Source organism: Coturnix japonica, chromosome 21 (genome assembly GCF_054131305.1).
Source record: "Coturnix japonica strain WE chromosome 21, WE-NBRP24, whole genome shotgun sequence".
NCBI lineage: Eukaryota > Metazoa > Chordata > Aves > Galliformes > Phasianidae > Coturnix > Coturnix japonica.
In genome coordinates, this window is record NC_140683.1 from 7,895,167 (window position 1) to 7,916,725 (window position 21,559).

A 21,559-nucleotide genomic window follows, 5' to 3' on the forward strand; every position below is an offset into this window, starting at 1 on the left:
GAAGGACGTCCCTGCGGTTGTGAGCCTTTGCTCTGTCTGGAGGGGACGGAAAGAAGATGAGAAGCTGTCGGCTCTGCCATCCCCATGCAGGAGCAGAACAGAGCAGCTTGGGACCCATGGCAGCCTGCCTGCCTGCCTACCATTTAGCTGCATACTCCACCTAGCAAACTCGGCATATCTGCCTGTTCCGCAAACAGACTTTCTGGCATTTTTCTGCGTCTGTGACTCCGCTCGTGACCCTGTGAACCTCCCTTTAAGTCAACCCAAACAGTCTGTTTTCATTCTACGATCTCCAAGGCACATTAATATTTAAAGGCTGCTGATAAAGATGAAAGAAGAGCGATCTTTCTGGATGAATTAAAGGAAAGGACATTCGCTTCTTCCCCGATGCTCTGGGAACTGGCATTCCAGCTAACACTGAGCCCATGTTCTGAATGGACTTAAGACTACATGCAAATCTAAACGAAAACAAGTTATTTGGAAAAAGAAAAGGACTCTTTCTGACCTTCCTGCTCTTCCTGGTGGGCTGGCTGGAAAGAGCAATGCAATCTAGAAAGCTTTCTGCTTTGGGACTACTGGTTTCACTCTGACCTGTGGCTTATGCTGATTGAAGGATGGGAAAAGTCCTGCAGAAGTATTCCTTGGGAATCTAGTTCATTCAGTTCACTGCAATTGTAACTCTTGTGCTGAATTCCCACAAAGGCTGTAGCATGGCTTGCTGGTTAGAGCTGCTTGGGAAAATAACTTTTGTCTGCATTCATGATGAATGGGAACTTAAAGACACATAAGGAGTGGGTTACTTCACACATTGAACGCCATGAGTGATTATGTGTGAATAACCAAGACTGTATGAATTTCAAAGATGAATCAGAACAACTCATCTGCTAATTGAAGAAGAGCTGAGAAAGCCATTCAGAAAATCGTTTCAGATAGTTAATACATGTGGGAACTTAAGAGCATGTTGTGTGAGCAGTGGAAAACACAGCACGCACCCAACCATTTGGTATTAAGTGCTAAAAGAGCAAAGCAAAATAAATCCCATCAGCATCCAGCTGCTTAAATGGTCCTTGGGACCATCCTGACCCAGTTCCCAGGAGATGCATCTCATTCTCAGAAAGTCAGCAGGGGTGAGATAGGGACTGGAGAGAGGTCAAGGATTCAGGGGCCTCCAGATTCCTCCCAGCATCATGTTGGGCCAGCTGAGATCCAGGCAGGGCAGCAGGAGCCCAGAGCACCAGGTCTGCTCCTCAGGCTCCAGAGCGGGCAATCTGGGGCTTCTTGCACTATCACTGATGTTCACTTCTGATGAGGAAAGGTACTGAGCTCGGAGCTTGTGTGGGGGGTACCTTTGTTTTTCAGGAGGGACAACAAAACACCAGCAGCTGCCACCACACTGAACACCTTCTTTCAGCTCTAACTAGCACCACATGGCAAAGCATGCTGTCTACTACAATGGAAAGAGGAAAAGCTATCAACTTACTGGGTTCCCATCGATGCCTGGAGGTCCTCGTTCCCCAAAATCACCAGGAAAACCCTGAGAAGAGGAGGAAAATATTAGAGTTACTAGTGCCAGCTTAAAAACTGCTCCCATTGCACTCAGTGCAGCACTTCAGTAGCCAGCAGATCAGAAGGAAACCCAGACCAACAGCCCCCTGGTTATACCCCACCCACAGCACACTCACTCAGCAAACAGCTCTACAAGGCCAGGAGCTGATTCCCTCCCATCACCTGGGGCCAATGAAGGGTAACCAGGGGGTATCATTTACCAGGCTCAGCCATCAGCTGTGCATTAACCAGTGGGAGTGTGGGGAGGAAAAGTCAACGAGGAAACAGGAAGGCTTTTTGCTTGGCCATGCTGTGGAAAGCACCCATTGCTGAGGCTGCTGGGTCTGATGTGTTCACATCAGCCATGACTGTTCCAACAGTGTCTGTTAGCCCTGGGCACACTTCATACAGCAGGCAAGGCTTTGGTAGTGCCATGTAGACAGTCAGTGTGAGTGTGCATAGGAGAGAAAGGTGAAAATCAGTGCTTTTGTTCTGGTTCACCCAAGTCTTTCGATACATCCCAACAAGGAAAATGCAGCCCTGAAAGTTATGTTGCATGGTTTACAAATGAAGCGTTAAACAACACTTCTGCAAGAGCAAACTTTGCATCTAAAGATTAAGAAATGTTCTACTGATAAACACGATGCCTCCTTTAAAGTCGATCCTCAATCATTTATATTCTGGAAGAGTTCATAAACCTTGCTGCAATGACTGTCCTCCTCAAAAATGGACTGTCAGCCTGAATTATCTCGTCCTCATGACAATCGTTTTAACAGTGTCTCCTTCTCATAGGACAGGCTTAATGCCTGTTGGATCCCATAATGCTTAATGGAGCTGATCAAAGATGCATGGAGCGTTCTCTCCTGTGCACCCACGACCTTATTGTTACAGTCACAGCCAGACCTCCATTCACCTTTGATGGCTCACAGCTCCTGGCCAACACAACCCTGTAGGAAGACACCTGGTCACATCCTAGGTGAAATATGAGGGACGTATTTAAGACAATTAACATTTTGTTACTGACTTCTGAAGCAGGATTTCACCTCCTCTGTACCACTTCCCTGTGGCAATCAGTCCACCCTCATGAACGGATGCAAGATTATTGCTGACTTGCTTGGATTCCATAATTCTATTTTACAGGCATCACTGCAAATGGGAAAGTTGTCTGCCTTTCCAGCTGGGCACTACATCCCTTAAGCCTGTGTGCAAGCCAAGAAGCTGTGGTAAGCAACCACTGCAACAGCCTTCTGCCACCTAGAGACAAAGATGTCAAATATAACAAGAAGGGGAGGGTTGGAAGAGGGTAAAATCTTCCTTAATAAAAAAAGAGAGGAAAAATAACTCTGCTACATGCTGAATCAATCAGATCGGAACAGATATATGTAAGGAAAACTCATTGCTCAGGCAAGACAACAAAAAAAAAAGAGCTCCTTGTAAGGTTTTGCTGTTTACAGTCATACAGCTGGCCAAGGAAAATACGAGCAGGCACAGACTGATACTGTACTCACACTGCTGTAGATTGCAGTGCCAGCCTTCAGCAATCCCACATCCTTCTTTCTGCAGAGGGCACAGCTGGGCACAAAGGGACCCACTGATGCCATTGAGCAACCTGGCCCTGGGGTGTCCTCTGAGGTGTCCTCGATGGAGCCAAGGCCTTGTCCAGCTGGGAAGGTTTTACTCATTATAGCAGTGGAATTAAGTCAATATAGCTACAGCTGCATAGTATGACCTCTTTTTATGTCTCAGTTTCTTGTACTAACCTCACTGCTCAAAGACATGGAAGACTGGATGCACTTATGGATAGAGTTCATACACCTCTCGCTTTTATAAGGCTTTCCAACAGTTGATCTCCAACTATTTAAACAAGCAGATGATTCCTGCTTTGAAGACAAGGAGCTGTGCACTCAGATGAGACCACTTGGCCAACCCTACCCAGTAGAGGATCAACAACCAAACCCTTTCACAGTGCAGTGTGGTCCCCATCGTGCTGCTGTGTTTTCTTCCCATCCTCGAGATGGAAAATGATTAAATGGAAAATGGAGAACCTTTCTCATCCTGAGCCCATAGGGTTTCTGGGATGGTGCTTGGTCCCACAGTATTTTTTGGCTCACGTTGTAAAATAAACCCAGAACAGGAGACAATGGAAAAAGCAGCTTTAAATCAATGGACCCTGCACATCCTCAGCCAGGCTTTGAGCTTGGCAGCACAAGGATTAGCACTTTAGCACATCAAATGAGACCAAGGCTGGTAACTGTGGCATGAAGGAGGATGTTTCAGCATCCCCACAGTCTCCAAAGGCTCAGTCCGGGTTGTGAAAGCTATTATAGCACAGTCCTGTTCACAGCAGGAGGCAATCAATCTGTTAAGCACCTAATGAAAAGAAAGCACTTTCTTTCCATGGGGTAAGCAGTAGCAGCTTAAACCACAATTACCGTTCCAGTGACCACACTGTCCTAAATTCATTGGCTCTCACATGTCTGCAAAAGCTGTTTTTTCAACCCTCCTGCCTTAGCCTTGAGGACAGAGATGTTCCTCGGGAATAAAAGCCGTGCTATTCAACCGCAACAAGCAGCCTAGGAAGTACAAGAGGACTTGGTTATCCCCTTGGTTCCATCTCTGTGGTGCCAGAGAGCAGCTCTATGCCCCCTTCCCTGAGCAAAGCTTCTCAAAGTTGAGTGCAGAGGGTTGGTTTTTGTTTCTTTGTTTTTAGGTATAGAATAATCCATTGTTTTCTCAAAAACTATGATAGCAAAGAATAACAGCCTGGTGAAAAACATCCAGCTGTGTATCCCGAGTGCTCTCGGGGATGCATGGAAAAAGTCAAGGACTGGGAAGGGACAGCAAAGGGCAGCAGAGCTGGAGGAAAATGCTCGCCTAACAAGTTGTGCCGGCAGGGAGCCAGATCCTCCACAGTGGCTGCAGTCAGGTATGACAAAACTTTTGGCTCTATCTCTCAGCCGGGAAATACAGAAGGTAAAAAAATAAGAGAGAAGCCCAGCTGAGTGGATTTCACATTGTCTGAAGGAGAAATTCAATGAAAGAAGCAAGGTGGTGCTTGAAGAGGGGTTGGAGAAAAGCCATACAAGCAGAAGCAAAACCCAATGAATCTGTGCTCCCCTCTGACTCGCCCCCAATGCAGTGGGTGCAGTTTGTCCTCAGTACGCTTTGTTGGAGCTGAGACAAAGAGGTGCAAGCTGGTTTATCCTAGATATAACCAAGAAGTCTGAAGCTGAACCAGTAATTAAATCTATACCTTCAAGGTCCCACAGCTGTGCCTCAACTCCTGTCCATCCACACTCCCTGCAAAGGGCATTCTCTCATACACAAGACAGACACTGGAATCAGCCCCTTGGCAGCAGGGGATAACATCCCCTTCTACCTCCCCTTTCCTTCTTCCTTTGCTTAAAACAAACAGAGCAGCCTGCCCTCGTTTGCTGTTGTCAGCCAAAGGGCTGCTCCAGGTCTGAACACAAGCCATCAGCTCTCATCCCTGCAAGCCACGATCCCCAGGGAAGCAGGGCCAGGTGATGCTCTGAGTCCTTTGCTTCCCCAAGGCCCTCTCAGGTGTGTGCCTGCGGGTGGGTGTGTTGTATGTATACAACATCTGATTCAGTTTAGAACACTTTTCCTGATGGAGTAAGGGAGGCAAGTCTGGCAGCTGCTGCTCCAAGGAATCCTGGCAGGTCTGCACGCCAATAGAATCCTTCTCCAAAAATAGGATTTTATTTTCCTGTTGGCTGAAGGTGAAACTGCTCAAACCAACCAGCCCTCCTGTCTTGTCTGCAGAAGGCTGCATCTGCCAGTTGGCTCCGTCCAGGTAAGTCTCAGCCCAGGAGCATCCGCAGGGATGGAGCGTGTAAGTCAAACAGTTTGAACAACAAAAAAGGTAACGGTGGGGAAGCAGGGCTGAGGGTGAGAGAAGGCATTCACTGGGGAAAAAAAGTAAAATAAACAAATGGAGCTTATGTTGGCAGCATCCACCTCTGAAAGTGTTCTTGGTGGAGAGAGCAGACGTGAGCCCTGCACCGTTTGGGCACGAGGGCTGGCTCACACCCAGCAATGCTTCCTTGAGTGGCCCTGCAGGGATCCTGGCAAAGCCCCCATGCCCAGCCTGCTTGCCAGCTTAATCCATACAGCTACACAGCCTTTGCCTTTTGCTCAGCCTAGAGCTGGGGCTGCGGCAGCTTGCATCCCAGCAGAGAGGGGAGGTGCCACCCACAGCTGGGGACGGGGCTGGTGGCTTTGCTACTTCACATCTCCATGTCGCATCCTCTTTGGATTAAGATTTCAAGGCATTTTTAGCATAACTGCCCTTTGGAGCCTTCAGTTCCACCTGAACGAGAGCCAACGTCCACTGAAGCCCTTTCAGCCAAGCACCACTGAGGTTAACTCACAGCCCTCCACCCTCCCAACCTCTCACTTCACTCCTTCACACACGTACACGCTCCCTTCCCGCTTCTGTCGGGCTCTGATAGAGTGCAGATTACACAGACTCAATTACCTAATGCTCAAGAGCACTGAATCTGCCAACACTCCTAATTATTTACGGCCAAGATTTCCAGGTCTAGCAGCTCCCTATTTAAGAAAGTCAAGATCAAAACGCTTTCAGAGTCGAACGTGATAGTTACATTAGTTTATCTTATTTCTAATGAAAAACACTTTTGGTCTCTGCCCTGATTTATAAATGAACATTTCCCTAAAGGAAGAAGGATGCTCTTGTGCTTAGCAGATACTGATGTAATCCTTCACAAGCTGAAGAATGACGACGGACAACTCTCTTAAGGTGTTTTTGGAAACAGACAGCTGAACCTGACCTGGGACGCTGGTTTGAAGGGATCCTTTGTGGTCTGCAGAGCTCGCCAAGTGCTCGGGTGGTTCAGGTACATCAAACCTGAGCAGTCTAGCTATAGAAGAGCAGATATTTTCTGAGGATATATGCTGATCACAGTGTCAAAACACACATGGCTGGAGCATTAGCAGCCCACGTGAGCTGTAGGTGAGAGCACTTAGGGTATACTCCTAAGCCATATTCTTACAAGGAAAGCCATACAAGCAGCCTTTCTGCACCCTTGGGAGCCCACTTAAGTACAGTCTGGCAGTTATTTGTTAAATAAGATGTGCTTGGAAATGCTGTCACCAGTTTCCTAAATCTCAGCTTCATGCTCTTGCTTGGTTCTCTCCAAACACAAGGAAGGACTTCAGCTGCATCCAAAGCAGAGAAAAGACTGGGGCAAGAAGAAAGGAGACGCTTAAAGCCTCAGTCTCCGCACAGAGCAGCCAAATTTGTTTCCTCACTGATCTGGGTCATGCCAGTCTTTCCAGACACATGGCAAGACAGATCTCCCCTATTGTTTGCACGGACAACAGCCGTGGCTGTGTAACTTGGCAAAGCAGTGTGCAGTTACATTCACCACTGAGTTATCTCAGCTATATATCAAAAGGTTGGAGGAGGCTGTAAAACGAAACCTTCCCAGAGTCTGCCCTGCTTTTTGCTATTTCAGATGATGCAACGGTCCTCTCATTTCAGTAGGGAGTGCACGGGTACCGCATGCCCTTCTAACAACTCATCAGATGGAGAAAAAGGAGTATACTGAGGCTCAGTGTTCACTGGAGGCAGAAGTTAAGACATTAACGTCATAAGACAAGATGGAAGAAGACAGCAGACATGAAAAATAGCCTGGCAAGAAGGCCTTGCTGCATTACAAGCTGAGAGCTGGCAAGAGGGACCTCGGCTGTGGTCAGCTCATTGGAAGTGGATGCCAGATTAGGCAGCTTGCCACCATGCTGATGCTCACAGCAAATCCTGAGGCCATGTCAGTGGCTGCCAGATCACTGCTGGCTCTTACAACCTCCACACTGTGGCCAGCGGGCAGAGAGAAGGGAGTTCTGGCATCACCTATGTGCTGATCCCTGACACTTAACACCCTCATGCCACTTCATAGATCCTCTTTGCACAGCACCTGCACAATGGACCTGAGCACACATGGAGGCTTCATGTGGTTGACTGAGGTCCAGGCATGGGACCAGCAGCAGCAGCAAGTCATTAGGAGGAGAGAAGGAGATCTTGGATGTCTTTGCTCAATCATAAGCAAGCTTCAAACAAATCTAAGTATTACTAAGGATGTCATGGAACAAATCTTTGTGCCTTCCTATCTCTTTTTAAATAATACTGCTAAAAAAATCACATTATAAGCTAAAAGCAGGGATGAGACAGTGTTGATAGTCAATATATGAGAGAAAAGAGCAAGAGACACAAGTGTCCATCCATAACAAAGGTGAACCAGAGAGAGCTCAAACCTCTTCCAATATATTTCCTGAAAGTTCTCCTGTAAGTCTCTTTCTCTAGCAGGACTTGAGACTTTCTGAATGTATTATATTCTATTTGAAGCTTAATGCAATCTGCACTGCAGCTATTTCTTGCCCAGGGGTCACCAGTGCCCAGCTGCTGGAATCACATTTGCCTCCACTGCTTGCAAGGAGGACCGGGTGGGAGCTGGAGCTACGACAGACCCACCATGTCCCTCATAGCTCTGCAGAATTTAAGTTCCCTGGAATGCTTTCAAAATCTGACTCATGTCCAGTTCGTCTATTTTAATCATTTGCTCTTACATCATTCCAGGAGGCTCACGGTGTCACATGCAAACTCCCCCAGCCCCCTGCTCCTCTTAATCCACTGCTGCCTCATACCAAGCAAAACTTGGTAGGGAAATGTATTTGATAACGGCTCCTTCCCTACTCCCAGAGCTTTATCCAGCCTTGGATGGTAGCTAATAAGGGCTTCCAAGAGCTCTCCATTGCAGTGACTGCACTGAAGCAGAACAGAGCTGTGGCCATGCCAGCAAACCTAGCAGAGAAATCACAGCCGGCTCACTCACACTGCAGCCCAGCTGGGAGACAGCGAGGGCAGGAGATAAGTGCTGGAAAGGGAACCACATCAGCTGCTTCCTCCTTTCCGTTCTCCAGTGATTTCCTGAATCCCTCTGGATGCCACAGAACCTCTTAGCTCACACTCGGAAGTACAAATCGACAGCGTCTCTCCATTCAAGATCTCCTATTAAACCTGATATCATGAAACAGGGATGGAGCCAAAACCCTGTGAGCAGAACACAGGCGCTCACACGCAGGGCTTTCATCCCTTCTCAAGATCCCAGCCCGAATATCTCACTGGGTGAGAGATTCCCCACAGATCCCAGAGGATCACCAGGCACGAGTTCTTCTTGCCTGGAAGACCACGAGCAGCAGCCAAACAACAGCTGGAAGGCTTTGAGCCTACAGCGTGAGCTGCAGAGCGAGCAGAGAGCCTGTACCTAACGACAGTTGCTTTGTTTGTTTTACTCTGGTCAATGAGTCATCCTTACATTGCCTGGCTCGCTGCACTTATTCATTGCAGAGGCTTCTGGTGCAATTTGTGGATTAAAAGCTGTAAGATTCGGTACAGATTTCCACCACTGCTGTCCCTCCTCCAAAATCTGCTCTATCTCCCCCCCACATCCCAGCAGGATGAGAGCAGGCAGTCCAAATGAGCGTGGCACTGTTGAGCTGAGCTGTCTGCACAGCTTTCGCTGCAGGAACACCAAGCAGTGGGTGTGGGATCCTAGAAAGCACGCGCTCACATGCAAGAAGGACAAGGGGAAAGCACTGGATTTTTTTTCAGTGTGTGGGTGAGAGGACGTTTTACAAGGAGCCTGTGAGTGCAATGATGTCAGGAGACTGAGAGGCACTCAGGCCAACATGAAGAACAAGGTGCAAAGGCAATGAGAGACACCAGAGCACGCACACGTCCGCTCTCTGCTCTGCCTCCTGGAGCAAACAGCTTGATGCTGTTTAGCAAAGGAATCATGCAGGAGAGCTGTGGAAGAAGGCTGATACAGGGACAGATTTCCCTTCGGCCCTTTCCCTGTTTCCTTGGCTCATTTCTGTACTTTTCCCACCTACTACAGGCAGCACAAAACCCCTTCTATGCATCTTTCAGCTCCACCTCATATTCAGCCCTACCTGTATCACCTCCCCCTCCTGGCCAAGCTCTCAGATTTGCCTGGACACAGCAAACACCTCCTCACCTCTTCTGTCACTGCTTTAATTCTGCTCCACCACCAAGGGCAGAACAGTCTCTACACCAAAATGCACTGCCATTATGCAAACCAGGACAGCACAAAGAGAACCGCAATCAATAGAGGCAAATATGATGGGATGGGTGAAAGCACGAAAATTAAATGTAACAGAGCAACAGGGAGTTGGATGTTGCTGTCACAGTGGGGAATTAAAAAGCACATTTAAGGAAGAGGCCGTCTGGAGGGAAGGTATTGCAGAAGAGAATCTGAGCAGTGTAGGATCCAGGGGAGCATGGAGAGAGCGCAACAAAGAACAAAAGGGCAGAGCATGAAAGAAAGGAAGAGAACAGTACTTGTATCTTCAGCTTTCTTCCTGCTCGAGAAAAGAGACATGGAAAGGTTTGTTTGATCTCCCCACTTAGTTCCCAGCAGAAGATATCAGGGGGCCCAGCCAAAAGCCAGATGTTTTGTTTTCGGTTTCATTCAAACAAAGTCTGCATAATAGACGAGGAAAAACTTTACCGGCCTACCCATCTTGCCCCTCTTCCCAGGAACTCCAGGGATCCCCTGCAAGGAAAACACAGAGAGAAAAAAGAATAATAGGTCTGGTTGAGAAAGCAAACAGTCAACCAACAATGCAAAACAAAACGAGAAGAGAAAGGGGAATGCAAAACAGGCTAATGACTGCGGCATTGTTCGGGAATCAAAATGTCAGCTACTTGCAGCCAGAGCAGAAGACAATTAACCTTCACCCACTAACTACAGCCCTCCCTGGGGACGAACGCAGGCAGCATCCACACCCAAGGCTACAGGCTGAAGCTTAATGCCTGCTGGAGCAGTCATTAAGCTACTGGGCTGGAACCGACTGAAGGCCACCGCCAAGGCACTCGCTGGAGAACTTCTGTTTATGTTTCTTATTTAGTTATACAAGCATTAAATCAGCGACTCTCGAGCACAGGGCAGTCCCCTCCCAGGCAGGCACACTCACTCCCACATGCTCCTGGGGCCTCTCTGGTTTCTGGAGTTTGCATTTGAGGAAGAAAAAGCGAGAATGAAACAGTCTTCGTCTTACAGTGCCCTTCCTTAGGAACTCTTGCTGTGAGAAGAGGGAGTCCTTGGGTGGGTAGAGATGAGGCAGGTGGGGGAAGAGCAAAACAGCAAGGGAGGTTCTGTGAAGCTCTGAATGTGTGGGTTTGGAAAAGACACGATGGGGAGAAGGGTGAGAGGAATGGAGGACACGTGGGGACAGCAGCCACACGTTCCCTTCCATGGGCTTGACTGCTCAACTTGATGCAACTGGAATGAAAGCCACCATCAGAAAACCCCAGCACTGTTGGGAAGAGCGGGCACAGCTCCAGCTGGACACCCAAAATGCTGGGGTACGGTGGCTGGGATGTTGCTCATGTGGGCACAGGGAATTCCTACTTATGTTCCAGCTCTGCCCCATCCATCTAAGATGGACATGAAAGGAGGAGGAGGGCAAACTTGGAGTGAGGGACAACATGGAAAGACTCCTCCCAGCGCATCAGCACAGTCTGATGATCCTGCCTAAAGACTTGGTTTCCTTGAGCCAACATCATATAGGGACAAAGGTCTTCTTGCAAGGGCAGAGACAGGCAGAAGGAGGTACATTCAAGCATTAGGCATGCTTGCCTCCTTTCTCAGAAACAAGGGGTGGAGGTTACAGCGGGCTCTGAAGAACTGTCTTCATGCATCACACTAAAGTTTTCTTCACAAAATACTCACTCGTTCTCCATCAGCCCCTGGTAGCCCAAATAATCCTGGAAGACCAATATATCCCTAAAGAAAAGAGGAAACAAATAGTCAAATATGTTTCTTTGTTAGCAGCCAGTCAATCTGTCATCCCTGAACAGCAGAGCATCCTCCAGCGTTGGTCAATGGCAGCCATGATGAAATAAACCTTGAGGCAAGTGTATATGCCCATGGACTGCATGGTGCTGGCTTCCACGATGTAGTCCAAGGGCACATACCCTCACACCAGGGATCATGAGGATTCCAGGCAGGAAGAAGCCAGCAATAAGACACCTTACCTGGGCTGGCTATGAGTGTACCTGAGGGAAACGGAGCTTGGTTCAAAGTTAACAAGAGTGACAGCAGAAGTAACCCATTCCTTTCACAGTCACCAATGGCTGCAGCATTTTCAAGCATGCAATGTTTCTGTCCGGCCTTGGGATCCTGCTCAGACAGGACGCACTGCATAAAATGCTACATTTCCTTTCCCTCTCAACAATTGAAGCCTTGTGTTTAATTCTCTTTGCTCAGCAGTCAGCACAAAGTTACCTTGTGTGCTGGTCCTTTGCAAAGGACTATTTGTGCCAAACATGCAGAATCGAGAGGAAGTGAATTTCAGCAGGGAGCCCCCTCCGTGGCACCTTGCTGTTACAAGAGCCAAATGCTAACAGTGACTTTCTCTCATCTTTCTCTCTCCATCATCACTAAATCTCTTACTACCAAATTCTTTCACCAGTCCATCATTCCCTTTGGGTCGTGCTTCTTTTGGGGAAGATATGAGAAATACAGCTCTAGCAAAGGATGCTGATACCTTTGCCTCCTGAGCACCAAGACAAACCACCCAACTCCTGTTGGATGACCACTGCAATGGGTGCACCAGGAAGAACAGTACAGAAGTGAGGTGAGCAAGCCGTGCTCCCCCAGACCTTCCTCCCTCCCTCCCATAGGATGCCAAGCTGTGCTCTCCCTCCCCAGCTCAGCAATACAGCCAGCTAAGGGGTCAGTGGCTGTTTATGCCTTGCAGTTTTTCTAGTGATGAAATCCAGCTGGTTGAATTTATTGCCTATAGAGGAAGTATCACATGTCAAGGAAGGAGAGGATTTTATTGGGTCAGAAGCTCATTGTGAATTTAAAATTGATTAATGAAAGTCGTAATTGTTAAAGAAAGAGAACATTCAGAGCTTCATTTCAATAATGTAACAGTGCCTCAATAAACAATCAAGTTTGTTCATTGAGGGCCTCTGTAAACAAGGTGTGAAGTCCAAATCCCCCAAATCCAAATCCCCCAAATCCAACAGCTTTGAAGAACTTGTCTCAGGATTAAAAAGTTAAGCATAAAAGTTCTTAAGAAGCCCTTAATAAAACCAAGCAAACACAAATCAAAGGCTGCTTACCCGACTGCCTTTTGGACCAGCTTCCCCTATGGGGCCAGGTAAGCCCTAGAACAGAAGGGAGAAAACAAAGATAAATGTGGACAGGCTTCCATTTACTTAATAAGCGCTGCCAAATCCCCAGCACTGTCCCCACATGGCTCTGCTGCTGAGTCCAACACTTATCAACAAAGGGGAAACTAGATAAAACGACACCAAAATCCATTCTCCTGCAGCTGGGGAGCTGTGGTTCTCCACACTATGAGCCTTCCCTGGGGCTGAAGGAGCCCCGATGCAATGAGAAAGCCCTTCTGATTTCTACAGCCAACAAAGCTGCGTAGCAGCGCAGGTGCTGCACATCTCCAACCCTCTGCAGCACCCACAGCTATGGAAAGAATTAAAAACACATTCCCCATTCCCCTTTCTGCTCCCTCAAAGTGCAACGAAAAGGAAGCCTATAAAAATGCAGAATGAATTTGCACATTTATTGTCCCTCCAGCAACTTTCCAGATCGATACTTCACCAGTTCCAAATGCTGGAAGGAGGAATAGTAATGATTAAAAAAAAAAGGCCAAGCCTGTATTTTCCTTAGCTGGCAGCACTGCAGGCTCAGCCTGGGATCTGAAAGTCATGTTGTGCTCTTTTCTGGCTCACACACTGTTGCCAGTCAGAGCTTTCAGCCATCGGGGCGAAGCGAACAGCTCTGCCAACGATGCACAAATCAGAGCAGAGCCAAACTCGCGCTCCCATCGCACAGCAGAGCCAGCACAGCTGACAGCAGTAACAAGTAGTAAAATCTCATTAGAGTAAACAGCCCCGATGCTGGATACACACAGCGCTCAGATATGCTGGAAAAAAAGCTCCTTTTTCTTTCTCTTTTTTTTTTTAATAAATGAAATAAAAAGTCGCTTTCTTGACCCAAACCACATCATAAGAAAGTGCTTTTGTCCTTCATATGTCAAGCGCAAATATTTCACCCTTCCTATCTGATGGGCAACACACAGCTGTGAACTGCTAAGCAACATTCATTAGCCTTGTATGTCCATTATAGCTCGGACTGCTCTGTAGGAGCCATCTAATACATATTCACACCTTGCATGCAAATCCCTGAGAGCCCTTCAGCATTGCAGTCAGGTGCACAGAACTCCCACCCAGTCCTACCACCTCTATGTGCCACCAACCATCAGCATCAGTCTGATTTTGGACTCAGATCACGCTGCTGATAGTGGATGGAGGGCAGTTCTGTGTATCTCACTCACGTTCAGCCCCATACTCAATGCACTGGAATAAGAACTCACATATGAACTCTCTTAACATCAGAGGGTCTGACCCCGACCTATTTCCCCTCTCACTCTCCTCCATTCCTAAAGTTGTCTTACAGCCTTTTTTTTTTCAATGGAAAACAAAGACTTGATTTTCTTTCAGAAATTCAAGTTGGATCCACCCTGGGCACAACGTCCCTTCTAACAACGTGAGTGAGGGGTCATGCCATCGCTGCACTGACTTTAGTGGGCCATGTATGTAGCAGGGCACGCGTTCACTGCCTGCACACCCACAGCCCTACTCTGTGCACAGCACGATGAGATTTACTGCACCTGCCTGCCAGGATAACCTTTGGCACCAGGGCTGCCGGCTGGTCCTCGTTCACCCTTTGGAAAGAAACAAAAAGAAGAAGGTAAGGGGATGGCCACACACCTTGGGGAGCGTTTGAGCTGCTTTGAACTGGGGTGGAATGGATTAGATCTGTGATTTAATCATAAAGCTGCGATGTAAATCTATAGAGACAAAAATGTGAAAGGCAGACGGCGGAATAAAAGGACAAGAGGCAAAAAAGCAAGCAGAAAAGCAAGGCAATATCATCCACACGTCCAGCACGTGTCGGTCTGTGCCCTTCTCCCTCCATCTGCAGTGAAAGCAGCAGATAGTCTGAAACAAGGAGGCTTAGAGAAGGTGTAAGGCTGCATCTATATCTGGCATATGGAACCGTTTTGCTGCTGTGGAAGCACTGCCAAAATTCTTCAGAACTAAACGGATTCATGTATAATATCCTTTAACATCATTGCTAACAGGGCCTGCTATTCATTGCCCTTTTTTTCTCCCCCTGAACTGCAAACATCAGACCTAACCAAATAAAGGGGGGAAAGGGGGAGTGTGGAAATGGGCTCTGAGAGGGAATTACATGTTAGTGCTTAACCCGATGCAGCTAGTAAACTCCAGCTGAAATTAATGTAAGGGAAGGAAGGGGGAGCAGGGTAAGCTGGTATTTTTTCCACCACACAGACCTAATGGGGTTGAGCAATAAAAATTAGAACTTAAATTTAGAAACCCCGAGGCAGCCTCCTCCCACCAACACGCAAACTGATGCGCTGTGCCTCCCATCATGTGTGCATGGAGCTCCCCGCTCCTACTGATGCTGTACAGCACCCAAAGCAGCATCAGGTCAATCTGTCCCACTCTGTAGGTTCAGTGCTGGGAGCTGGGAACTCACCTGGTCTCCAGGGTGACCTGGTGGTCCAGGGTAGCCTTTATATCCCTGTTGAAATAGGGTAGAAAAGATAAATAATTAGGACTAATGTTCAGGGAAGAGGCAGTTCTTTGGGTATGGAATAGGACCACACCACCATAAGCTTTCACCATGCATTGCCAATATCTGCTGATGTTCTCAGGCTGTGCTGGAGGCTGCTCAGCAAGGACTTGCTCCATCCACAGCCAGAGGGCTGCAGCTATACTCAGGTTTGTAACCCACACCATTACCCTTAATCCCTAGGAAACCACAGGTTTATAGGGCAGAGGGTTTGGGCAGGTGCAGAGATATCTGCCTTCAGAACAGCCTGCATCTCAGCTGTAGATCTGAAGGCTGTGGTGAAAGCATTGATCATTTCTGTACCATTTCATCCAGCCATCCTTGCTCTGAGCCCTGTAGGGTCACCTGCATTTCAGAGAAAACCTTCACTTTTGTTTGAGAACAGAAAAGGCCACAGGAAACACCAGCAAAACCATTTACCGTCATGGGAAGCTTCAGTTTGGCTTCCAGCTCAAACTTGTCTCGCTTCCAGCTTTTCTAATCTAATTATTACAAGGTGTGACAAGATCCAGAGCCCTTCCTTACAGAGCTACCTAAAATGGTGAGCAAGCTGCCTCTTAACTCGCTCTCTTCCAAATTAGAGCTCCTTAATGCAGCTTGCAGCTGGCAGGTGTTGCAGGCTTCAAATCACTCTCACAGGTCTTTCATAAATCTGCTTCAGTTTTTCACTATTTCCTTTTTAATGCGGAACAAAGGCAGCCTGTTCAGCTGCAGACTGATCAGTGTGTATTTGGGGTCCTCTTTCCCCAGCATTTACCTCCAGTCTCTTTCCAAACACCAAAGAAACTCTGCACGTGGCAGCCACGTCAGGTTTTTTTGCTCTTTCCCTGAAGCTGTTGTTTCAGCTATTTAAATCTCATTTCTATCAGGTGGTGTCAGAGCAGATGAGGAGATTGCAATAGGGGTGGGGAGGCACTGGGGTTGGGTTAGAGAGGTGGGGGATGCCCCCTCTCTGGAGACACTCAAGGTCAGAGCTGGATGGGGCTCTGAGCTCCTAGTGGGGCTGTGGGTGTCCCTGTTCATTGCAGGGAGTGGGACCAGATGGCTTCTAAAGGTCCCTTCCAACACAAACCATTTTATGATTGCATTCAGTTAGAGGGGTGATTGTTAGCTGGGCTACTGGAGAGATTAAAACAAGGCAGAACATTGAACTTGAATCAAATGGAGAGAGAAAATCAACACGAAATAATATTTGCATAAATACCACCAATAAAAAAACCTACAAAAATGCCCCCAAATGCTTTCACAGTGGGTTCTGATTGCTCTTTGCAGCTCAGACCCTGCTGCTTGCCCCATCCCAGCCCAGAGCTTCCCACACACATTGGGAGCACCCTGTGTCTGGAAGCCACCACCAGGCTCTGGCTTGGTCAGCTCTTGGCCTCTTATTTCCCTCACCAGATGAACCCAGGGCTGTTTCTGCTCCCAGCTCCACACCTCTGCTTAACTGCTTTTTTATTCCTCCCCTGGGCTATTCTAGACCTGCAGCCTAAGCCTTTGCTGGCAGAGGTATGCAATGTTCTCAGCCATCCTGGCTACTACCCACTCCCCTTTGCATTCCTCCTCGCTTGTTATTTCAGACATTTTGGCTTGGAAAAACATTGATTCCCTTCTCACCTATTCTCCCCTGCTCGACCTCGCTGAGGATCACGGCCTCTTCTTCTGATAGAGCTGCACTCCCCCAAGAAAGCTCTGGTTAACCTGCAGACCATTGGGCTACTGGCTATCCCTACTCTAGACCCTCCAAATGGCCTTTCCTCTGAGTGCTGCTTGCATGTTTTTGTCAGCAGCTCCCAAAGCAGGACCAACAGATGGGACCAGTAAGATGGGATCAGCAGGGTGGGATCAGCTGGAGATGGGAACCTGCCCCTTGAGATCCCACCTTGCTGATCTCTCCCTGGCTCCATTATTCCCTCACTCTGAACATCCCTTGAGCTCTTGTCAGCACCAAGCACTGCATTACTCTCTCTCTAATGGTAAGTGAATTGCTCTGAAGTTAGGTACACACTCTACTGCTGTTGCATCATATTAAATACCCTCCTTACTATTTATAGTGCTCTGAATGTGTGTATTATTTCAAAGTATACTGCTGTTATTTTCGTCTCGGGTTAATTACAATGAGGAGAAAACAGAAAAGCTTGTATAAGCTAAAGTTGGCTGGAATGTGAAAGCATTTACCTGTTAATCCTCTTCAAATAGCACTAAAATGACAGGGCAGAGGGTATGAAAACAACAGCATTTGCTCCTTTATCCAAACACTTCCTGATGATTACAGGGTGTTCGACACAAAGGGCTGTGATTTAGAAAGGAAATTGCACTCCAGTGAAAGATTTGCTCATCTGTGATGATATTTATAATCCACCCTCTCCCTGCTATAAAGAGCCATCCTGCACTCCGACAGCAAATAAGGAGTGAAGAGGGCACGGAGTGAGATCTGCATGACAGGATTTGCAAGCACTGAGCACCTCCCAGCTCTGCCATTAGTCCCCAGGTGACTTCAGCAAAGCTTCTAAGAATCACAGAATCTTTATGATCAGAGAAAACCTCTTAGACCACTCAGCTCAACCACCAACCCATCACCTGTCCTATTGAACATACCCTCTCTCTCCCTGCTGCAGTCCCACTCAATCTGGCACCCTGCTGCAGCCATGGGCTCTCTGCAGCCCTTGTGGCTGATGGTAACGATGCAGCACTATGCTGAGATGTATCTGCGTGGCAGATCAGACTCTCCAGCCCTACAATGGTTTGTATCCAGAGGGCCGGCTCCATGCTACAAGTCACGCTGCCCAGAACCATCTGCCGCCTGGTTGCGACTCCAGCTCATCCTACCGAGACGTGTATTTTATGTAGTGAGAAAAACGTTTTCTTTCTTCTGCACTCTTTGAAAGTCTCTACAGAGAGCTTTCAGATCAAAGCCCTCACAACTGCCCTTCCATGCAGTGAGCGGGAGGGCCGTCCATTTCCAAGGCGTTCCTGCTTGCTGGTAGCCAAGTTGTGTTGCCTATTTTCAGCCAACCACCAGCATATTTGCACTGGGAGGATGCCAGCAGGGAATCCAGATTATAAGAAAAAAAAAAAAAAGATTTTTCCAAACATTTCTCCAACAGCTGTAATATTTTCTTCTTACTGCAGGATGCTAATAAAAGCCAGGTTACACCAAAGCCATTGCCAGCCTAGTGCTACTGGGAGGTGTTTTATTTTTAAGCTTCACCAAAGGGAAAAAAAAATCAGCATCCAACTTGGTCATTACAGAGAGAAACAGAAGCACATCCCTGCCTCTGCCCTGTCCTGGGGGAGCCAAAATCAGGAGTGAAGGCCATGTGCTAGACTCAGGAATGTTGGTTCAATCTCCTATTCCGTCTCCACTTTTTCCCACCACGAGGCCTTGCTTTCCTGACGTTGTTTTGCTGATTGTAACCACAAGGTTTTGCTTTATGAGCTGTTATATCAGGAAAATGATACTCTTTGCACTGCGTTTGTTAGAGTTTGTGACTGCAAAAGAATGCTAATTAATCCCCCTACTGCTCCTAGCTCCACACAGCACTCCAAGCATAAGAGAGAAGAAAACAAACAACCCTAGCTCCTACTTCTTTCAGTTTCATTCCAATATGAAGCATACAGCGAGCATGGAGAGGGAAGGTTTCTTTTGCTCTTCTACACATCTTCTTTCTCTCCCCAGAGTCTTAAGGCATACATGAGTGGGTGTTTGTGTGCAGCTAATTGGGCCAAGGAACAGCAGCACAACTTCAATGGTTCATTTACTGATAAAATACCATTTAATGATGGAGAACTTGAACCAAGATGCCAGTTTTAACCATTCAGCTTTGCTATGTCAGTGCTGGCTCCCTGGGGAGGGGTTCCCACCTGGCAAATCCAACTATCAAACAACAACCTGCAACAGCTTCTAGAAAACCAACCCAACCTACCAACACAGCCTGGAACTGGAAGGTCAATTCAAGTGTCCTTGATATAGAAGATATATACTCTTGCATTCAGCATATGGATTGCTGAGGTGAATTAAAAATTGTGATGTAATTCACTAGAAAAGGACTAGAAATGCTTACCTTTCTACCAGGCGGCCCAGGGAACCCAGTCAGACCAGGTAAGCCCACATCTCCCTACACGAAACAAGAAACTTGCATTAGTTTTCAGCAACATTTTCCCTGTGCTTAACATACTGTTACTGAAGTAATTTTGCTTACAGCAGTACCCAACTATTGGCACTTCTGATTCTAATTGTAACTCCGCCTGGATATGAAGTGTATATTTAAACCCCATCTCTATTAGCTGGCTGATATAAATAATAGGCCCAGTTAATCAATGACAGCTGCTGCTGGAGTCCAGTTTTCACCAACAGAACGAATGCTTAAAAAACCCAAACCACCACAGGAGTGAGAAGCTCTTCGGTGTGAGAATGCTGACATTCATCCATCAGTTCAAGCCCACTTGGGCCTCCTTTGATTAAGATGAAGAACTCCTTCCAGGACCCTAAGCATTGTGCTGTGCCTGCTTAGTGAAAACGCATTTGGAGTATCTAGCTTGAAAATTAGGCATCACTCCAAACTCCCGCTGGAAATTCCTTGTTTCTATTACTGCTAACAGGAACAAAGCCTTGTTAACATGAGCTAAAAGCAATCTGGATCTCTCCCCTTCTTACAATGAGCATGCTTGCAAGAAAACAGTTCCAGATTGTGTGGGTGGATGGTTTCCATGTGATGCCATTCTGATACAGCCCCAGACGTTTCCAAAGGCACCTCGTGCTGTTAAGTTCAATGTGTCATTTCAGACTCAGCCATCTCAGTGCTTGTGAGCAGCTCACAGCCCCACAGAGCACTGAGGCATCTGCTTTCAAATGGAGGGTCTGAGCTCGTCATGGCTGATGCTTTCTATTAATGGTGCATTTATAGCAAGGCTTATGGTGAAAGGAAAAAAAACACAGGCCTCTTATCCTGGATGTGAATTACGAAGTATTGTGTAGCCACCACGGAAAGAACTAATTGAGATAGATAGTGTGAAGCCCTGATTGCCCTTCTATTCATTTCTAGACCTCTCTAAGGTCTTGTGGCCTCTGTAAAATTCACTCAGCTGTGAAACTGCAAAAATGGGGCTCGTCATTCACTGAAAGGAATTGGCAGAGCACACAGTCCTCAACTCAGCTAACCCACTTTAGTCCTGAATCCAGAGTCCAAGTCTTAAGTTTTAGTTCCACAAAGAGGCTGTGCTGCTCATGGCTGCAGTATGGACCCTCTCCATGTGTAGGCACAGGGCTTGAAGCACAACATGATCTCAATGCCATCTTACCTTTGGTCCTCTGCGAGCTTTTCCAGGTGACAGCCCAGGATCACCTTTCTGACCCTGAAATTTGAAACTTAAATTAGTGGCACCACTCAGAGACCCAACCCATTGATGTGGTCTTGCTTCAATCAAGCCCCCAATTGAAACCAACATTTTGTTTCACCTCTGTCTTCTTCCCATGCCTCAGATGCATCAAAGCCCTCAGGTATAGCTCTGTTTTGCCACGGCTGGTTTTGACGAGTTCATACTGCTGCTAAAGCACTCAGTTTTAAATAGTATTTGACAGTATTAAATCGACTAAAAAAAGGATATCTGGAAGAAGGCGATGTCAGGACTTCTGATACTTATTAGATCAGACAGCCGTGATTTCTTCCTTGCCTACAACTACCATCACAAAAATAATTACCAAGCCTATTATTGTGGATAAACCATCCTTAACAACTTCCTAGCTGCTGTTGTTTTCTTTAACTGTGGGGAACAGATGAAACTAGAGAGAAAGCTACACTAATTAAACACCACCAACAGCCAGAGCAATTGGGAGGCGTTCAGGCTGGCAGAGGAAGAGGCACACACTTAAGTGGCAGAATGCATTATTTTCCTGTATAACAGATGAGACAAGAGAAAATACAACTGAAGGCCAACTTCCTGATACGATTTGAGCTACTTGTCAGCAGCTAATTCCAGGAGAGTCCTTGGAAAATTCCAGATTAAAACCTTAAAAGGTGGAAAGGGGGATAGAAGCAGGAAAAAGGGGATGAGATTTGCAGTACACCAGATTCTTTTGGAAGAGGTAATTATTGGTTTTCAAGGGAAGTGCTTGAAAGAACCTGAAGGTTGGACCCTACAGGAGAATATTATTATCTGCTAGTTGGTGTTTCTCATTAGCAACATGAAGGTCTAGCTATGGCCAGCTGAGCAGCTTCTCCATGTAGCATCACTGCATCTGACACACCTTGCACACCCCT

At 47.1% G+C, this 21,559-nt stretch overlaps 1 protein-coding gene across 4 annotated transcripts in view; it reads right to left on the reverse strand.

The window, feature by feature from the left end:
• The window catches only part of LOC107321846 (uncharacterized), a 110,179-nt gene that overhangs the window by 60,734 nt on the left and 27,886 nt on the right, over positions 1-21,559 (reverse strand). For 2 of the 4 annotated variants that reach the window (XR_014936327.1, XM_085521480.1), the window contains exons 6-13: positions 20,601-20,654; positions 19,364-19,417; positions 15,207-15,251; positions 14,314-14,367; positions 12,743-12,787; positions 11,343-11,396; positions 10,119-10,163; positions 1,481-1,534 (exon numbers count right to left, since the gene is read on the reverse strand). Coding sequence is in view for 3 of the 4 variants with exons in the window: in XM_085521480.1 (XP_085377606.1) it covers positions 1,481-1,534; positions 10,119-10,163; positions 11,343-11,396; positions 12,743-12,787; positions 14,314-14,367; positions 15,207-15,251; positions 19,364-19,417; positions 20,601-20,654 (405 nt within the window). In the remaining variant the exon portion in view is untranslated. Of the gene's footprint in view, positions 1-1,480; positions 1,535-10,118; positions 10,164-11,342; positions 11,397-12,742; positions 12,788-14,313; positions 14,368-15,206; positions 15,252-19,363; positions 19,418-20,600; positions 20,655-21,559 lie in introns of those variants that run through there. The other 2 variants (XM_085521482.1, XM_085521481.1) reach the window with 2 other exon arrangements.